General features: G+C 37.3%; 1 protein-coding gene across 2 annotated transcripts in view; it reads right to left on the reverse strand.

The window, feature by feature from the left end:
- The window catches only part of GALNT13 (polypeptide N-acetylgalactosaminyltransferase 13), a 496,408-nt gene that overhangs the window by 170,224 nt on the left and 306,911 nt on the right, over positions 1-19,273 (reverse strand). For both annotated transcript variants that reach the window (XM_036320816.1, XM_036320815.1), the window contains exon 8: positions 14,532-14,649. In XM_036320816.1, the coding sequence (XP_036176709.1) occupies positions 14,532-14,649 (118 nt within the window). The remainder of the gene's footprint in view (positions 1-14,531; positions 14,650-19,273) is intronic.

Genomic DNA, 19,273 nt, shown 5'->3' on the forward strand with positions numbered 1-19,273 from the left:
GGGCCAGACAAGCCCTGGAGCCCTCCTGCAGTCCCTCCCCTGGATGGTCAGCCTCCTGAGTCCCACCCCTGCCCTGATCATGCACCAGTGGGGTCCCTCAGTCTGGCCTGTGCCCTCTTGCAATCCAGGCTGAGGGGACCCTTTCCCCCCTACTCCCTGAGTGCAGGAATTTCGTACACCAGGCCTCTAGTACATATACTAGTATAAATACTTATATTGATTAATGGCTAAAATGAGAGGATACTGATACCTGGCTGCTACAAAGAAGTAATCTACAGTATAATGCAAACATTCCAAAATGCATTAAAGATTAAAAAAACTAACTAATTAATGGGGGTAAATGCCAAAGTCCATTATGATAATATCTGTAAAAGAATTCTATGACGTGCTATTCAAATGTAAAGCCTCATCAAAAAATAAACTGCTAGAGAGTGTGGCCTGGCCTGTTATGTTCATTTCTCTATCTCTAGTTTCTATCACAGAGCTTGGTACATAGTAGGTTCATATAAATGATTCACTGAATAAATGCATCAGCCAAATATTGTCCTACAGAATGATTTATACTTTAGCCCTTGAATAAGAATGCTTTCCTCCTCCAAAAGCTTTAGGATATTTGTGATAAAATTGACTTAGAAGGAGAGAATTAAGCATAATTTCACAGATGCCCAAGGCTTTTTGCATTTACTCTATCTTGCATGATTACCTATTTTGAAAGTTTCCTCTACAAAACTTTGCACAGCTGGATGCTTCCTGTCAGTCTGAACTCAGCTAAAACATTTTCTTTGAGATCTTCCTGGGCCACTTTGATGCAATGCAGTGCTCCACCTCTCATTTTATTTTCTTCAAAGCACTTGTCTTTATCTGAAATTAACAGGCTAATTCTCCTGTTTACTCCTTTATTGTCTATTATCTCCCAACAGCATAATCTCATGAGAACAGGGACTGTCCTCGATCTTCCGCTGTCGTCTACCTCCTTATACCCAACTACTAACAAATATTTTTGAATTAACTAGTAAAGTCTTTGAATTGTATATTTTGCAAACTTTGTTTGAATTTAATGACAGGTTTATCTCATTTAATCAAACACAGTATATATAAACGATTCTTAAAATTTCAAAACTAGAAACATTTTTGGAAGTTATTTAACTTTTCATTTCCAGAAAGAAAAATGGAACTTTAATTTGTAAAATAAAATCAAGCACCGCATCTTTAGCTGCTACAAAAAAAAAGCTAAACATTTCATCAGAATGATTTAGGCGCATTTCAAATGTAAATAAGCAGGATAATTGCCTTAATTCTCACGCCATTTTGTATGATTAAGGACCTTAATGAGAGGCTTTAGTAAAATCTTGCCATCACAGAAGATGTCACATTTTTCTGTACAATAATTCTGAGCACATTGAATTTATTCATGTAGCTTTTTTTTATTGCCATGAATTCAAACAGTTAAATTGAGGTCCTGTCTCTTTAGAGTCAGAAGGATCATAAGGATTTTTAAGGTTAATGAAGGTGCATATTGAGTGTGTCCACTTTAGCAGAGAAGGGTCAGCAAACAGCCACAGAATTGGAGTGTGTTTCCCAAAGGTGACATTTCAGATATTTATATCTAGTATTGATTCTTGGTTTCTAAATGTACTGACACTCACTAAGAAAACAGGTGTTCCTGGCTTATTGCTATAAACAGGGAAATTCTGCTTAGTATGTTTGAAATATGTCTGTATTTGTTAAGGAGCAACATTTTATCATCGTTCAGAAATCAAATTCTTCTTTCTCGAACCTCTATTTCCATTCAATGGTTTAATTAAAGAACAAAAAGTTAGGATGATTTCCCAATAGGATTTATTTTCAATGTATATTTCTGAATAAATCCTGTACAAATGTCACCCACCTCTGCTTTCTATGTTAAGGGAAATGAAAATTCATATTTTACAGAAGATTTTTATATAATTTTCACTCCATTTCTTTCCTTTTATGCATTTAACTCCTAGAAATCTTCCAGGGTTTAATAATTCCTGAATTCTCTTAATTATCTGAGTCTCAACTCTTTTAGGATGTCTGGTGAATATCACTCAGCATTTACTGGCAATAGAGACCACTTATGCTATAACTTTTTAAATTCATAAATTTATTGTTGCACTATATCCTTTGCACTAATTAATACTAGAAAATTGTATTCTGAGTTTTCATAAATATCATTCACACTCACACAGACCCACATACATATAAATTTAGATATAGATACATTGATATAAATAGATAGAGTAGAGAGCATAGGTTAGACATTAGGTGAGTATATTTGCAGGCTGATAAATATTCCCTGTTTACATTCTGCAGAGAAACACTCATATGATAAGACTGGGAGGTCATGGAAAAGAGCAGTGAATGTTATTGATCCAAGACAGCACTAAATTGTGACTGTGACAACCCGAGACATTTGTTTCTTAAAAAAAATAATAACAACTTTAGGAGATGATTAAGATGATAAAAGAGAAGCAGAGATTAATAACAAGTTCTAGTGTACCTAAGTCTTCTACAACGCCTTATATTTCTAAAATCATAAGTATGTCTCCATGTAGTATGTCTGCAAGGTGAAGCTTTACATGGATGGCTATTCCATATAAATCTATTCTCATGTTCTGGTTTTGAGAACCAGAAAGTTTTAATGAAGAGGTAGAGTAATCAAAGTTACCAAGCCTTAGGCTATTATAGTTTTAAATGCAAAACAAATTTTGCTACCGTTAGCTAACATTCTCCTAAAGTTTGATTAATGTCTAATTTCCGGTTGTTCATTTGTTTTTTCTAAAGGAGCATATGAAATCATGTATTTATTGTATTTAACATTCAAAATAAAATTCTCACACTTTTATTTTTGGAAAAACTGAGTCTTCTATAGAATCTTAGTTAAATATAATTATATGGCTCCTACTGACCCAATGTTTTAAAATGTATATAATAGATGTAACAGAGTCTTTATAAACAATGTCTCAGCTATCTCTTACCCAGAGTTATTTTTTCTGTCATTTCAATTAAACAAAGAATAAAGAGATTCAATAAGGTATGTTTAAGCAATAGATTAAAGTAGAGTGGTAGCACAGATACCAGAAAATCTGATTGTAAACACAGAGACTAAAAATTCAAGTCATTTGCAATGTGCTTACCCTGCACCAAATAGGTAACCAGAGAGAAATGTGCTGGACAGTTTCATCAATATTGGCTTATATTCTTTTTGGTTGTTGTTGTTAATCCTCACCGGAGGATATTTTTCTATTGACTTTTAGAGAGTGGAAAGGAGGGAGGGGGCAGGCGGGAGGGAGGGAGGGAGAGAGAAACATACATCAATGTGAGAGAGACACATTGATTGGTTGCCTCCCACACACACCCCAACAGAAGCCCAGGATCAAGTCTGCAACCTAGGTACCTGCCCTTGACTGGAATCAAACCTGGGACCCTTCAGTCCACAGGCCAATGCTCTATCTACTGAGCCAAAACGGCTAGGACAATATTTGTTTATATTCTTTATGGAGGCTATACATGAACATGATGTCAGTTTATAACCTCTTAAACTTAAAAAAAAAAAGAAGAAGCCAATAAGGGTACACACTTTCAGTAATAAGATGAACAAGTTCTGACATCTAATGTACAGTATGGTGACTATAGTTAATAATACTGTATGAAATACAGGCATACCTTGAAGATATTGTGGGTTCAGTTCCAGACCACTGCAATAAAGAGACTATTGCAGTAAAGTGAGTAACATAAATTTTTTGAATTCCCGGTGCATATGAAAGTTGTTTACACTGTAATGTAATCTGTAAAGTGTGCAATAGCAATATATCTCAAAAAGCAACATACATACCTCAGTTAAAAAATACTTCATTGCTAAAAAATGCTAACCATCATTTGGGCCTGTTGGAAAAATGGCAGCAATAGACTGTCTCTATGCAGGGTTGTCACAAATCTTGAATTTGTTAAAAAAAAAAAAAAAAAAAAAACAATATTTGAGAAGTGCAAAGAGTGAAGAGCAATAAAGCAAAGCACACACAGCAGCTATGTAAGGTGATGGATGTGTTGATTAGTTTGATTGTGGTAACCATTTCACAATACAGTACAGGGTAAGGCAAAAGTATATTAACAGTTGTGAGTATGCAAAACAGTTTATTTTTGTATTATTATTTATTAATTGTTTTATTTTCCAGATGAACAACTGGAAAACCTAAGTTTGCTTACTCCTATATATCAAATCATCACATTGTAAATCTCAAATATACACAATTTTCATTTGACAATTATACCTCAATAAAGCTAGGAAAAGAAGAGGCTAATAAATCTTTATATTAATATTAAGAGTGCTTATCATATTTAAATTAGAGGCTCAATGCACGAAATTCATGCAAGGGCCTTGGCCCTGGTCCCCGCCCATGGCCAGGGGCCTCTGCCGCCTCTGCCACGGCCCCCGCCCACTGTGGCTTTGTCCAGAACGAAGGACATCCAGAAGGACGAATGATCTAATTAGCATATGATGCTTTTATTATTATAGATAAAAGTGCTCCACCAAAATCATTTCCACCAAAATTGTGGATAACATGAACTTGTTAAATTCACTTAACTGCAATTTTTCTATTAAAGTCTGGTTTTTATGAGCAACTGAATAAAACAAAAATAGTCAAGTTTTAAACACAGACAATCCATTATGCTCAGATTTATATGAATTAAGTTTTTTTTAAAAGAGAGAATTCTAAAAGAACTAGACTTTTGTCTAAATTTATTTCTGTCTAACAAATTATGATTGACATTTCCACTTGTCAAAATAATTTGGACATTTCTAGAAAATTCTTTACTTTCTTTTAAAAATCTGGATACTACAATCCCCCCAAAGTCTGCAAACCTTTGCCTCATTTACCATACTGTTCTGTTCGATAAAACCATCCGCCTTTCATTTTTCCATTATTTATGATGTCTGCTTCCATTTCTTTTTCACTTCATTGCTTGTGCAATTTGGAAAAAGCGGATTTCACATCATAGGACATTTCACTTGGTTATATCCTTCAGATAAATTTACTGCCGTTTACATTGTGATTTTAAAGACAAAGAAAAATTGGATCATTTCAAGTAAATCCCATCCTGTCAATTAAAATATTGCTTATTGACAAAACTGCCTCTACTTTTTAAGGGTGATGATAATAAAACTAATATTTCTGCAGTACAGAATAGTTTATTAAAAACTCCAATAAGTATTTTTTCATTTCCACACAGTTGTCTTAAGAGGTAGATTTTTTACTCAGATCAGTAGGGTATTTATAAAAGTAGGCTAAGACATACTGAGATCTAGACCAGGGGTGGGCAAACTTTTTTACTCGAGGGCCACAATGGGTTCTTAAACTGGACCGGAGGGCCGAAACAAAAGCATGGATGGAGTGTTTGTGTGAACTAATATAAATTCAAAGTAAGCATCATTACATAAAAGGGTATGGTCTTTTTTTTCAATAGTTTTATTCATTTCAAACGGGCCGGATCCAGCTCGTGGGCCGTAGTTTGCCCACAGCTGATTTAGACTGAATTACACATGTCTGCAGTAGGTGATACCAACAATTACATTTTTCTTCATTTGTTTCTTTTTGTAGATGCCAGCAGTGTGTGTGTGTTTGTGTGTGTGTGTGTGTGTGTGTGTGTGTGCGCACGCAAGCACTTGTGCTTTAATATTTAACAGCTTTATTGAATACTAGAGGTCTGGTGCACAAAATTCGTGCATTAGAGGCGGGGGTCCCTCAGCCCGGCCTGCACCCTTTCCAATCCAGGACCCCACGGGGAATGTCCAACTGTCTTTCACAATCCAGGACCACTGGCTCCTAACCACTTGCCTGCCTGCCTGCCTGATTGCCCCTAACCCCTCTGCCTGCCTGCCTGATCACCCCTAACTGCCCCCCTATCAGCCTGATCACCCCTAACTGCCCCCCTGCTGGCCTGATCATCCCTAACCGCCTCTGCCTTGCCCTGCATCCAGGACCCAAAATTTTCTCCTCTGGCCAGTCACAGGAACCCAGGACCCAGGTTTCCCTCCCTCTGGGGGGCTGCAGGCACCCAGGACCCAGGCCAGCTTCGCCCGGGCCGGCTGCAGCTGCAGGGGACCATGGGCGGGCGGCTTCGCCCAGGTCGCAGCTGTAGGCACCTGGGACTACAGGACAGGTGGCTTGTCCTTCTCCTGGGCCACAAGCACAAGCACAGCCAAAGGCACCCGGGAAGGCGGGGCGGGTGGATTGTCCCTCTCCCAGGCTGCAGCCCCAGCCACTGGCGCTGGGACTGTGGGGCATGCAGCTTGTCCCTCTCCTGGGCCGCAGCCTGCCTAGTCCCACTTCCTCTTCATGAGCTCATTTGTGCCTGGCTGGTCCCTATTCCTCTCTCCCCAGTATTGAGTGTCTGAGCCATTACAGCATGAGGGCGTGATGACCATTTGCATATTAGCTCTTTATTATATAGGATAATTAAAATACATAAAACTGCATATATTTATAATGTACCATTTGATAAGTTTTGGCTTATGTGAAACCCATGTAACTTTCACCACAATCAAGGTAATAAATATATACATTATCCCCAAAAGTTTTCATATGCCCCCTTGCAATCCCCCCTTCTAATTCTGGTCTCCCACCCCAATTTGCTGTCCATAGACAACTTGTCTGCTTTTTGTCACTTTCGATTAGTTTGCATTGACCTAAAATTTTAGATTTTAGAATAACTTTTGTCAGATTTATCACTATTTCATATCTTTGATTATATTTTAAATGACATTTTATTTAGATTTTTATTGTTTGCTGCTAATATACAGGAATACAATTGATTTTTATATAATATTCTTGTATCTTGCAAACTGGGTAAGATCACATGCTTGTGTTAGTAGCTTTTGAAATAAATTCCATTGAATTTTCTAGATAATCATGTCATCTGGAATGACAGTCTCACTTTCTCTTTTATAATATGGATAGCTTTTGTTTATACTTTTTACCTTCTTGTACTGCCTAAAACCTCCACTATAATGTTAAGTAGAAGTGGTAAAAGCCAATACCCTTATCTTTTCTTGATCTTAAGAAGAAAACATTGGTTTCTTAATAGTAATGTGAGATAGGCTTTTCCTATAAGCCCTTTATGAGGTTGAGGAAGTTCCCTGCTATAATTAGGTTGCCCAGGGCCGTGTGTGTGTGTGTGTGTGTGTGTGTGTGTGTGTGTGTGTGTGCTTTTGTCCTTTTTGTTTTTTAATCAGGAATGGAATTGGATTTTTTCAAATGCTTTTCTTGCCTCTATTCAAAAGATCCGTTGACTTTTTCCTTTTTGATGTGTTAACATGGCAAATTACATTGATTGGTGTTTGAATGTTAAATCAGCCTTCCATTCCTGGGGTGAACCTCACTTAGTCATGGTGCATTTTCATTTGACATATTGAAAGGATTGATTTGCTGAAGTTTATTTAGAATTTTTACATCTATGTTCATGAGGGGTATTGACTTGTGGTTTTCTATTCTCTTAATGTCTGTCAAGTTTTGCTATTTGAATAATGTTGACCTCACAGAATGAACTGGGAGGTATTATCTCCTCTTCAATATTCTGGAAGTTTGTGTAAAACTGTTCTTATTTCTACGCAAAACTATGGGTAGAATCTACCAGTGAAGTCATCTGGCAAGCAGGTTTCCTTTGTGAAAAGTAGTTTTATAAATTACAAGATTCTTTCTTTCTTTTCTTTTTCTTTTTTTTTTTCTTTACTAGTTTTTAGGGCTGTTTGGTGGATCTACTTCTTGTGGGCTTTGATAGTTTGTCTTTTAAGGAGTTGTCTATTTTATTGAAGTTGTCAAGTTTACTGCCATAATGCTGCTAATATTACTTTATAAGCCTTTACTATCTCTAGCATCCACAATGACGTAACCTTTCTCATTCCCAACATTGGTAATTTTTCTTCTCTTTTTTCTATGACGTTTGTTTAGAAATTTATCATTTTACTATTCTTCTCAAGGAAACTTTTTCTCTTTTACATTTTATCATTTCTGCTTTGATCTTTATTATTTCCTCCTTCTTTTTTCGATCTTTATTATTTACTCTCCTCCTTTTTCTAGTTGTTGAAGGAGGAAGCTGAAGTCGTTGACATTTTCGATTTTTCTTTTTTCCAGCAGAGATGTTTAGTGCTATAAGTCCCCCCTAAGTATTACTTTACTGGCACTACAAACTTTGAAACACTGTGCTTTCCTTTTCATTCAGTTCAAAATATTATTTTCACTTTGAACTTCTTTTTTGATCCATGGGTTATTTAGAAGTGTATCATAGAGTTTCCCAATATTTACTCTTGCCCATGCCCCATGAATCAGGCTGCCTGGAGAGTACAGTCTACTATTGCTTGTCCTAAATGAGGGGCAAAGAGACCTCTTTCTCATGGTTCTTTCCTCAGCTTGGGTCATTTTCTCACATATGTGCTCGTCAGTTTAATATTGAGTTCTGTTTGTGCAGCTTTCTCCTCTCTGGTACTCTGTCCAACTTTGAGCTGCCTGATCTTCCTGGTCATTCACCTCCAACTTCTCAAGTCATGGAGTCCACTGGGATCTGCGCAGGTCCGCCTTCTCTTTCTGAAGCCTCCCCAGTTGCTCTGGCAGTAAAGCTGAGGCAATTGCTCTCCTTGTTGTGTCCCATCTCTCAGAGACCACTGTCCTCGATGACCAATGGCTTAAATCTCTTATTTCATATACAGTGTTATGTCCATTTTTATTGACTCAAGTGTGTGTGTGTGTGTGTATGTGTGTGTGTGTGTGTATTCATGTGCAACCCCAGTAACTGTTATGCCAAGTCTAGATGATTCTTTAAAAATAATTATTTTATTAAAATTGATTATGACTATAGCTAAATTTTTTATACTCTAGGTTTTCAGGATGTCAGTAGTCATCTCAAAGGACACTGCAACAGTCAAAACAGAAAGTGTTATTTCTTTCCTAAAATCTAATCTCTTTTCTGAGCAGGGGAATTTTAGAACCACATCTTAACTAACAATTAGGGAAGTAGTAATTTATGTTAGTATGGCATATTCTAGCTTTAAAGGTATTGTCATATACATTCTCTTCATAGATTATCTATGGTCAAGGACTGATTATTAAGGGCAAGGTTGTTATTAAGTGAGGCTCAGGAGTGTCAGGACTTGCTCAAAGTTGCACAGCTTATAACCACAACAACAACTGCTGCCTTTTATTACAGACTTTGTGTGGTCATTGGGGTGCTCAATACTATATACAAAGTTTTATTTAGTCATCTCTGAAAGCATATCAGGAAAGTGCTACAAACTTTCTTATTGTAGATATGGAGAAACTAGAGCTTAGGAGACATACTCCCTTGCCCAAACCATCCTATATAATAAAAGACCAATATGCAAATCAATCAAACAGTAGAACAACCAAATAACGGAGGGATGACTGATCTCTATGACACCCAGTGACCACCAGGGGGCAGACGCTCAATGCAGGAGCTGCCCCCTGGTGGCCAGTGAGTTCCCATAGGGGGAGAGCCACTCAGTCAGAAGTTGGGTTCACAGCTGGCAAGCGCAGCGGTGGTGGCGGGAGTCTCTCCTGCCTCCAAGGCAGTCAGCCATCCCCCAATGGCTCCAAGACTGCGAGAGGGCGCAGACCGGGCTAAGGGACCCCCCCACACAAACACAAGTGCACAAATTTCGTGTATCAGGCCTTAAGTACAGCTAATAAGTGTCAGAGCTGGGACTTGAATCCAGGCTGTCAGACTCCTAGATCATTCTTGTAACTGTTGGTCTGTCATTCATGGCAGTGGGACACTCTTCTGTGTCCCTTAATGATTTCTCATTTTTCTCCCCCATGACCTCAATTGGTTCAACAATGACAGACTATCTCATTTTAAAATGAACAAAATATTGTGCATTTTTGGAAATATTGCTCCTGTGCTACTACTCATGAAAGGCAAGGTCTTTTGCTGGTGTTGCTTGTTAGGTGGCCTTTATGGTGACATCATAGATATTACTTAAAGATGACACTTTTGATGGTAAATATACCTATATTATCATGGGTTCACTTTTTTATCAATTATTTTATACTAGAGGCCTGGTGCACGAAATTCGTGCACTGGGGGAGGGATGTCCCTCAGCCCAGCCTGCACCTTCTCCAATATGGGACCCCTTGGGGGATGTCTGAGGGCCAGTTTAGGCCCGATCCCTGTGGCATCGGGCCTAAACTGGCAGTCGGACATCCCTCTCACAATCTGGGACTGCTGGCTTCCAACCACTTGCCTGCCTGCCTGCCTGCCCCTAACCATTTCTGCCTTCCAGCCTGATTGCCCCCAACTGCCCTCCCCTGCCAGACCAATTGCCTCCAACTGCTTTCCCTGCCAGCCCTGTCACCCCCAACTGCCCTCCCTTGCCAGCCCAGTAATCCCTAACTACCCTCCCCTGCAGGCTTGGTCCTCCCGCAACTGCTCTCCCCTGCTGGCCTGGTTTCCCCTAACTGCCCTCCTCTGCTGGTCTGATCGCCCACAACTGCCCTCCCCTGCCGGCCATCTTGTGGCTGTGGGCACCACCATCTTTAAGGGCGTGGCAGTGATTTAGCATATTCCCTCCTTATTGGCTGTGGGTGGGGCCATCTTTGAGGGTGGGGCAGTCAATTAGCATATTCCCTCCTTATTGGCTGTGGGTGCTGCCTGCCATCTTTGAGGGTGGGGCAGTCAATTAGCATATTCCCTCCTTATTGGCTGTGGGCGCTGCCATCTTTGCGATGGCATGAGGGTCACTAAGCATATTCCCTCTTTATTTAGATAGGATGGATATTCATTACTGAGTTTCTCCTATCTAAAATTTCAACTCCTACCAATCTCCAACATTTACCATTTCATATTCCACTCCCTTATTTTTCTATATAACTCTTATCACCAATATATTAATATACAAAGGTGGGCTAAACTAAGTTTACAGTTGTTCATATAGGAAATAATACAATAATTAATAAATAATAATACAAGAATAAACTGTTTCACTTACTCACAACTGTAAACTTACATTTGTCCACCCCTATATTTTACTTTCCTTGTTTATTGTCTGCCTCCTTCTCTAAAATATGATTTCCATAAGGACACACCATTTTGTCTGTTTTGTTCACTACTGTATCCCATGCACCGATTGAATGAAAATTCAATAAATGTCAGCTAAATAAATCAACATTTGTGTATAGACAATATTCTTAGGATTTATGTTATTTGGATGATTGTTGTGGAATGGAGTAGAGAGCAATATCTGAGACTAAGCTTTCAGGAGTATTAGCATCTACCTGTACATATTCTCACTGCTATCAGATGTATGTTATATACCAAAGGAGACTAAAGCCCATAACAGGAAGATAAGATCGCTAGATGAGGCAGCCATCTCAGAAGTGTGGAGGAAGATCACGTTTGCATGTTAGCTTCTCCTCGCTCTCCTGATAATATCATCAGCAGTTAGAACTGACATGTTATGGAGGGATGAACCTTAATGAGGAGGTAGCAGTGTGGTAATTAGCAGCATAGCTGATGGTCTCAGAACACCGGGGTTGAATTCGTAACTATTCCACTTAATAGCTCTATAAATATTACAAGTCACTAATATTTTAAGCCAAGATTTATCCTGAGACTTCAAGGAATTCTTCAACCCTATGAAACTGTTAAAACCTACTGTAGGAAGAGACTGGATGTTTTTCTCTGGGGGAGATCTAGAGTTTTCATCAAATTTTCAATGTCTCAGAACTTACAAAACTCTGGGCATCAAAGACCAAGTGATATTGTTATAAATAAACCTGCAAGATGCATTCCTTTGGATTGGCTTAAAGTCCCTCAAGACCAGTCCGACTTGTGATATTTTGCAAGCCATTAATATTCCTCTGTTTTCTAATTACCTCAAATCTACATAAACCAGAGCTGCAAAATAGAATTTCACTATGATTATGATCATCTTTCCACAGTTGAGGTTAAGTGATTTGCCTACATGACAAAGACACCTCATACATAATTTCTTTTTAAGAAATTATATTTTATTGTCAATAATAACTATGTATCTCCCTCATAGGAATGTGGCTTATTGAGAGTACAAGCATCATGCTTTACTCATTTCTGTGGTCACAGCATCTAGAAAGTATAAAGCATGTATTACACACAAAAATTTGTTTGCTCTATAATAACTGAGCTGGATATTAGTCTCAGGTCTTCTCATTGTAAATCCTCACCATAGTCTCATTTTATTCAGTCACATCTGTTCATAAAATTAGTCAAATGGGGAAGTCTCTTTCCTTTGTTAATATACTGTTTCAGCATTTTTTCTTACTATCTTCCTCAGCTAGGGAACTAGTTATTAAGCGAACTGTTCTATTGATATCATGGAAAGGAAAGTAAGCATGAATAAAGAGTCTAACAAAAAGAAAAATACATAGGTTGTTTCTATTGAAATCAGATGGAAACGAAAGTCAATGATATATTCTAAAACAATTGAAAAGTAGTCACTTATGAATACTTTATTTTTTAATAAGCTCAAGCAACCAATCACAGTAAACCTCCTATATCATTTTCTAGGGATCTGATCATACTTAGGGCCACTAGTTGCATTCACTCTATCCCCCTGGTATCTGCATCAAATATTATCAAATTTGCAAATTTCATATTCTTAAGTCTTCTTTTTTGATACATTTATACCTCTGTTGCATTTCCTGATTGTGTTCTTCTGTTTTATTACACTAAATTACTCCTAAACACATTTTTAAATCAGATGAAGAGTATCCACCCAGTATTGGAGCTATGTATGAAAGTAATGGGAGTCCATTTGCAGAGAATCATGCTTAACAGGCAAGGAGAATAGAGGTGAATATGAATCTTAGAAAAGAATAAAAAAAGTGGGCAGTAGGATCACAGATAATAGTAATATTCCCATGTTGATTTTTTTCCTTATGTAATCTCAGTGCAATATCCAAGGAATATTGGTTTATTAATGTGTAAATACTCTCATCATTACTTCTAAGATTAAGAGCAAACTGCTTTTAAGGTTTGAGTTTCCTACCTTCCTTCCTTCCTTCTTTCCTTCCTTCCTTCCTTCCTTCCTTCCTTCCTTCCTTCCTTCCTTCCTTCCTTCCTTCCTTCCTTCCCTCTTCCCTCCCTCCCCCCAGCTTCCTTCCTTCCTTCCTTCTTCCTTCCTTCCTTCCTTCCTTCCTTCCTTCCTTCCTTCCTTCCTTCCTTCCTTCCTTCTTTCCTTCCTCTTACTCTTTTTTTCTTCCTCTTCTTAAATGTCATTTGTTACTCTCTGCACTTTCTGAACCCCATGAAGTAAAAATGTCAGAACCCCAAATGTCCCCAAAGGTTATGCAAAGATGCATCATGTTCCTGATGCAAGAACACATTCCTGAGTATTGTACTAAGACTGTAGAGCAAGTTGCAATACACTCTAAATATATAAGCAAATACAGAAAGAATAAAATTCCATTAACTAATGATGTTCTGAGACATCTGACTATAAGAAAGGTTTATAGGCAAAAAATTGTATAACTAGGTCATTCTAGTACTTATAAAACAATTCAGATTATGCAAGATCCATTAAGCTTCATTATATAAATTCAAAATAATTCTTAGCTTCAATTTGGAACATTTTCTTACAGAACATTATTATATTTTGTAAGTGAAAAACAAACTTTACTTTCTAAAGTGCATATATAAATCTATATATCATTGATAAATATATCTAAACTAATAATTTTATTGCACAAATAATTTTAACAAACAATAGTGTTTTGAATTATTTGATGTTAAATTCTAAAATGGAAAAAATAACAGTGCTACTAACTTATTTCACTTAAAATGATAACATGTGGTTTGAAGAAAATACAACAGTATGTTAGCACTTTTTTAATAGCATGAAAGCACATTTATGTGTCTGTATTTTAAAATATAAAAAAATCTTAAAAAAATTCATATGTTTCCTAAATCATATATATGAGGGAGTAATGTTTAATTTTTATTTACCTAGAAGGTCATTTAATAAGTGAATTTGCATTATTTAAACTGATTCATCAAACAATGTCTATGACTGTAAAAGTAGTCATACTATACACAGAATTATACAGAATTCCTTTCACCACAGATTATTATTAAAATTATTTGAGAATAACCTCAGGTAGCATTTGCAAATTCAGATAACATAGTTTCAGTGCAAAAATACACATTGATTTTATAGGGAACTGCTTTATTGAAAAAAATAAAGCACATCTTTATTTCAAACACTGAAAGACAATGTCTTTGTACTATAAATAAAATAATTATTTTTGAAAACTTAAAAAAAATACCTAAAATTTCCCATTTAACAGTAAATATTGCATGCAAAAGACTCTAGCAAACCTTTTTAATAAGTATTAAAATGACCAACAGATCAGCAATTTGCATCACTTCACAAAAAAGATTCCACAGTAAATGACTAGGTCTATGTGTGCATGCAACAGTATAGTATGTTTAGAGTCAAAAAAAATAAAGGAAAAGGCAATTACCCTAAAAGACATTTCAAGATTCTCTCCACCCCAGATATCCATTCCTGCATCGTAAGTTCCTATCTCTTCAAAGTAGTTTCTGTCAATAGAAAATAGGCCACCAGCCATAGTAGGGGTCCTAGTTGAAAAAACAAAACAAAAAGAAAAGAATATCTTTTGAAAACAATATGTGGAGTTTAATGAGACTGTAGCAAATATCTTTGAGACATTTTACATTAAAACTAATACTACTCAAAAATCTCAAACTGAAAGCATAAAACCAAGGTGTAAGAGGTTTTAAAATTAGTAAATAGCATTTTATCATATTTTCTATAAACTAGATTAGCCTCTTTTTGTTATAGGTGATCATACAGACACATGGAAGGAACACAGGGCACTTAAGAGGGGGCATCTACATTCCTTTTGAAAGCCAAAGTGAAGAGAAGTTAGTACACTTTCTACTACCCTTTAAGAGATTACTAATCATGAAACTGCCAGTTGTGATCTTTTGTCATCTGATTATAAATCATTTTCATGTGAAAATGGGTTTTCTATGGAAATATCTATAGCCTACATAAATATGAAAATATTGAATGCTATAACATGTTTATAGACAGTTAAGTAATGAGAATTACAAAAGTATTTTCAAACATCAGAGCTTTACATGTAATCACATATTCTTCTCTTTACCTAACTAAAATAATCCAATCAACCATATAACACTGGAGAAACATAGATCCCTTTGCTATGCAAAGATTTAAAGTAAATTTGGCACAGATGCTAAAACTTTCCCCTAGAAATAAATGCTTTTGGTTCTCACATTCGAAACTTATCTATAAGAACTAAGAAGTCAAATGTTTCCTTTTAAATGGTTAATTACTTTTAAAAGATCATTAAAGCAATGTTGATGTGTGAATTATACAAGTCTTTCTGTACAAGTATTATAAATTTAACCAAAAAAGTGTGGCTTAGTTGATTGGGCATAGTCCCATGTATCAAAAGGTTGCTGGTTGGATTCCAGATCCGGATACATGCCAGGGTTGGGGGCTTGATCCCTGGTAGGAAGCATGCAGGAGGCAGTCAATTGATGTTGCTCTTTCTCTCTCTCCTTATCTCTTCTCTAAAATCAATAAAATATTCTTTTTAAAAAAAGAGAAAATTCTAGTTGTTCACAACTGGATCTATCTACAATGGCAATTATTATTTTTGAACATTAATTGTGCACATTAGCACACCTGACGAACTTCAAAAAAAAGGCATTTCCATGCTTGGGTACCACTCTCCATAAATTCAGATTTCATTAACAGGAGGCGGGGCCAGACCTTTGATATCCTGTAAAGTTCCCAGCTAATTGTAATGTGCTGTTCCAGAGGAGAAACACTGGTCGAGTAACTGATTTGGAATGTTCATCCACCTAGTCCGAGATTGGTAAAAAACAAAACAAATGTTTGGCTTTTCTTGAAATTATATCCTCTTCTGCCACAGGGTATGCTCATGTCCTCTAATTGAACAGTACAGTTCAATGAAAAACCACCAAATAATGTTGTACTTGGATAGCTACCAGACTGTGAAGTTCCTGATTTCTCCCTGCGCTCTCACTGCTTTATACTCAGGTAATTAACTGCCCATCAGTTGGAGGAGCACAGACTCTCTTAGTCTCAGGGCAGTTTTATTACTTCTGGTCCTGCTGAGCTCCTATCAGGAACAGCATCGCTGACCTTCTGAATTATAATGAGAAACACTAACAAAGTGAAACAGATGGTACTTATGGTAGCCACAACCCTCACCTGACTGGGGTTTTGGAACTCTGTGGCAATAACTATATATGGTACTAGAGTGCTGGACAGCTTATATAATGAAATGAGGAACAAAAAACTGCTTCAATTATCCTGTCATAATGCCACCAAGTGCTTAAGAATGTTAAGTAATGCATTTTTAATGATCAGTTCAGAGTGCCTATCCACTTATCTACTTACTAATAAAGGACTAATGCATTCAAGTTAAATACCAGTATTGATTTTCATCTTTCATTTTGGTCATAATTCCTAGAAATGTGTGAGAAATGTATAATAAATGGCTATAATAAATCATATATTTACCATAGGAATGACCCAAAAAGTTTCATTTAGTCTTGAAAAGTAACACAAATAAAATGGCAACTCAAAAAAAAGAAAATCCTGTGTTTCTGAGGAAATAAGCTGCTAGAGACAAATTTTTGTCTTTGCAATGTCAGCTCTCTCAAATAGTCTATGGACCATTCCTTAAATGATATCTACAGCAAAAGCCAGTGTTATGCAACATGTTCTGTTCCAAGTCAACTAAATGAACAATTTATATATGCCTTTGTGAACCTTAAGTGTTCAGGTACCTAGAAGATAAAGACCTTGATTATAGTTGAATTATCTGAGGTTATATCCTTTTTAATATTGTGTTTATACAATGTCACACTAACCAACTAATTCATTCAATGGAGGGGGTGGGGCAGAGCTTAATGGCTATGAACGTTACCTAGGACATAGTAGGTAGGTGAAGATGAATTAATATAAGAAAAACACTTAGCAGTGTCCAGTACATAATAAAGTTAGGTGATATATCTTTGTTGTCGATGTAATCATTTAAACAAAAGACTTGAGTGTCCTTAATTTTAGCTCCCCATAAAATAGTTCCAAAGTCATTTGGAACTATTTTCATATCCAAGACATTGAAGTCTGAAATCTGCCACTCTGAACACAACTTTCTATTTTATAAGCCTCCTGTTTCAGTCCAATGGAAGCCATTTTTTATTCTTCATTGGTGATTTTGGTTTCTTAGCTCTTCGATGTCCTCACATGATAATCGCCTTCAGGAGTTGCTTTCTTTCTCCCACTGCCTCTCCAAGATTCCGTCATGTCAAGGAAAAAACTAGCCTAACCCCCTAGGTTCTTTGCCCTTGACTTATATAACTCATTCTCTTTTTGTAAATATAGAACCTGGGTAAAATTAACCTTTACCTCATCTATTTATGCTCCTAAGGCCCACAGAGTCATTGAAAAAGTAATATGATGAGTTCAACTGGTCATACTGGAAGTTCATGTTGTAATTGACTCTCTGCTTAGTCCACAAATTGCTAAGGATCCTTTTATCTATGTTTATTTGCTCACTTTTCTCATTTTAACTGAAACTTTTCCAAAAGTTTGGGACCCTTCTCTAGAAACTAGAGATTGAGTCAGTGCGTAAAATGTGAACTCCCTCACTCTCTACTTATATCTCTAGATAGATGATAGATAGATGATAGATAGATAGATAGATAGATGATAGATACATAGATAGATAGATAGATAGATAGATAGATAGATAGATAGATGATAGATAGATAGATAGATAGATAGATAGATAGATGATAGATAAATAGTTATTTAAAAATAAGTGGAAAAAGAAGTTGTCGTAGATATTTTTAAATAACTAGTTATTTTCTTTAAAAAAAATCTTTCTGACTCTGCTCAGGGTGCTTTAGCACAGAACTGAGAATGTGCTATCCCTTTTATATCTGCTTCTCTTTCAATGTCCTCCATTTCCTTCCAGAGCCTAAATATAAAATGATGAAAATGCCTTTTAGCACCTTTAATTTTTGTTCATTCATTCATTTCCCAAATACTTCTAATTTCTTTCCAAAGCACTTTTGATGATTCTCTGTGTTCTCTGTTATCATGGTCACTATCTAATTTTAGTGCCGTATTTCTGTGTGTTAATGGAATCCTCTTGCTTTTAGAGCCTGCTGCTTCCAAAATGTATTCTATAAACCACAGCCAGATTAATTTCTCTAAATTAAAACTCTCTAAAAAATGTTAACCAGGAGAACCAAGATGGCGGCATAGGTTAACGCTGGAGTTTGCTGCTTTGAACAACTACTTCAAAAGTGAAACCAAAAAACGGAAGGGACATCACCCAGAACCACAGGAACGCTGGCTGAGTGGAAGTCCTACAACTAGGAGGAAAGAGAAACGCATACGGACACTCAGAGGAGGCGCAGTGCTGAAGTCAAATTCTGAGGTGCGGAGTGCGCGGAGCGGGCTGGCGGCGGAGGGCGCGGTTGGCGTTTTCAATCGGGAGGGAGTCACAGACTCTGAGCTCCAGATCCGGGCGAGTCTTTAGGGACCCAGACTCAAATGGGAGAAGCGGGACTGTCTGGCTTCGGTCAGAGCGAGTGCAGCTTTCTCTCTGAGCTTTGCAGCGGGTGCTGGGACTCAGAGAGGCAGAGCCCCTGGGGACAGGACTGAGAGCCACCATAACTGCTCTCTCCGGCCCACCCTGTTGATCCTGTGTGACCCGCCCCGCCCAAGCCCTGCACACAGGCATTTGCCGGATAGCCTCAGGCAAAGGCTAGATTAGCACCTCCCTAGAGGACAGAAGTTCTCTCACTGCTGACACAGCTGATTCTCATAGCCACTTGGCCTGGAGGTCAAACCCTCCCTGGAATTAGCTACAACAATCAAGATTTAACTATAAGACTGCGCACAAAGACCACTAGGGGGTGCATCAAGGAAGCATAACAAAATGCGGAGACAAAGAAACTGGACAAAATTGTCAATGGAAGATATAGAGTTCAGAACCACACTTTTAAGGTCTCTCAAGAACTGTTTAGAAGCCGCTGATAAACTTAATGAGATCTACAAGAAAACTAATAAGACCCTCGATCTTATATTGGGGAACCAACTAGAAATTAAGCATACACGGACTGAAATAACGAATATTATACAGACTCCCTACAGCAGACCAGAGGAGCG

This window comes from Myotis myotis, unplaced genomic scaffold (genome assembly GCF_014108235.1).
Source record: "Myotis myotis isolate mMyoMyo1 unplaced genomic scaffold, mMyoMyo1.p scaffold_m19_p_8, whole genome shotgun sequence".
Taxonomy (NCBI): Eukaryota; Metazoa; Chordata; class Mammalia; order Chiroptera; family Vespertilionidae; genus Myotis; species Myotis myotis.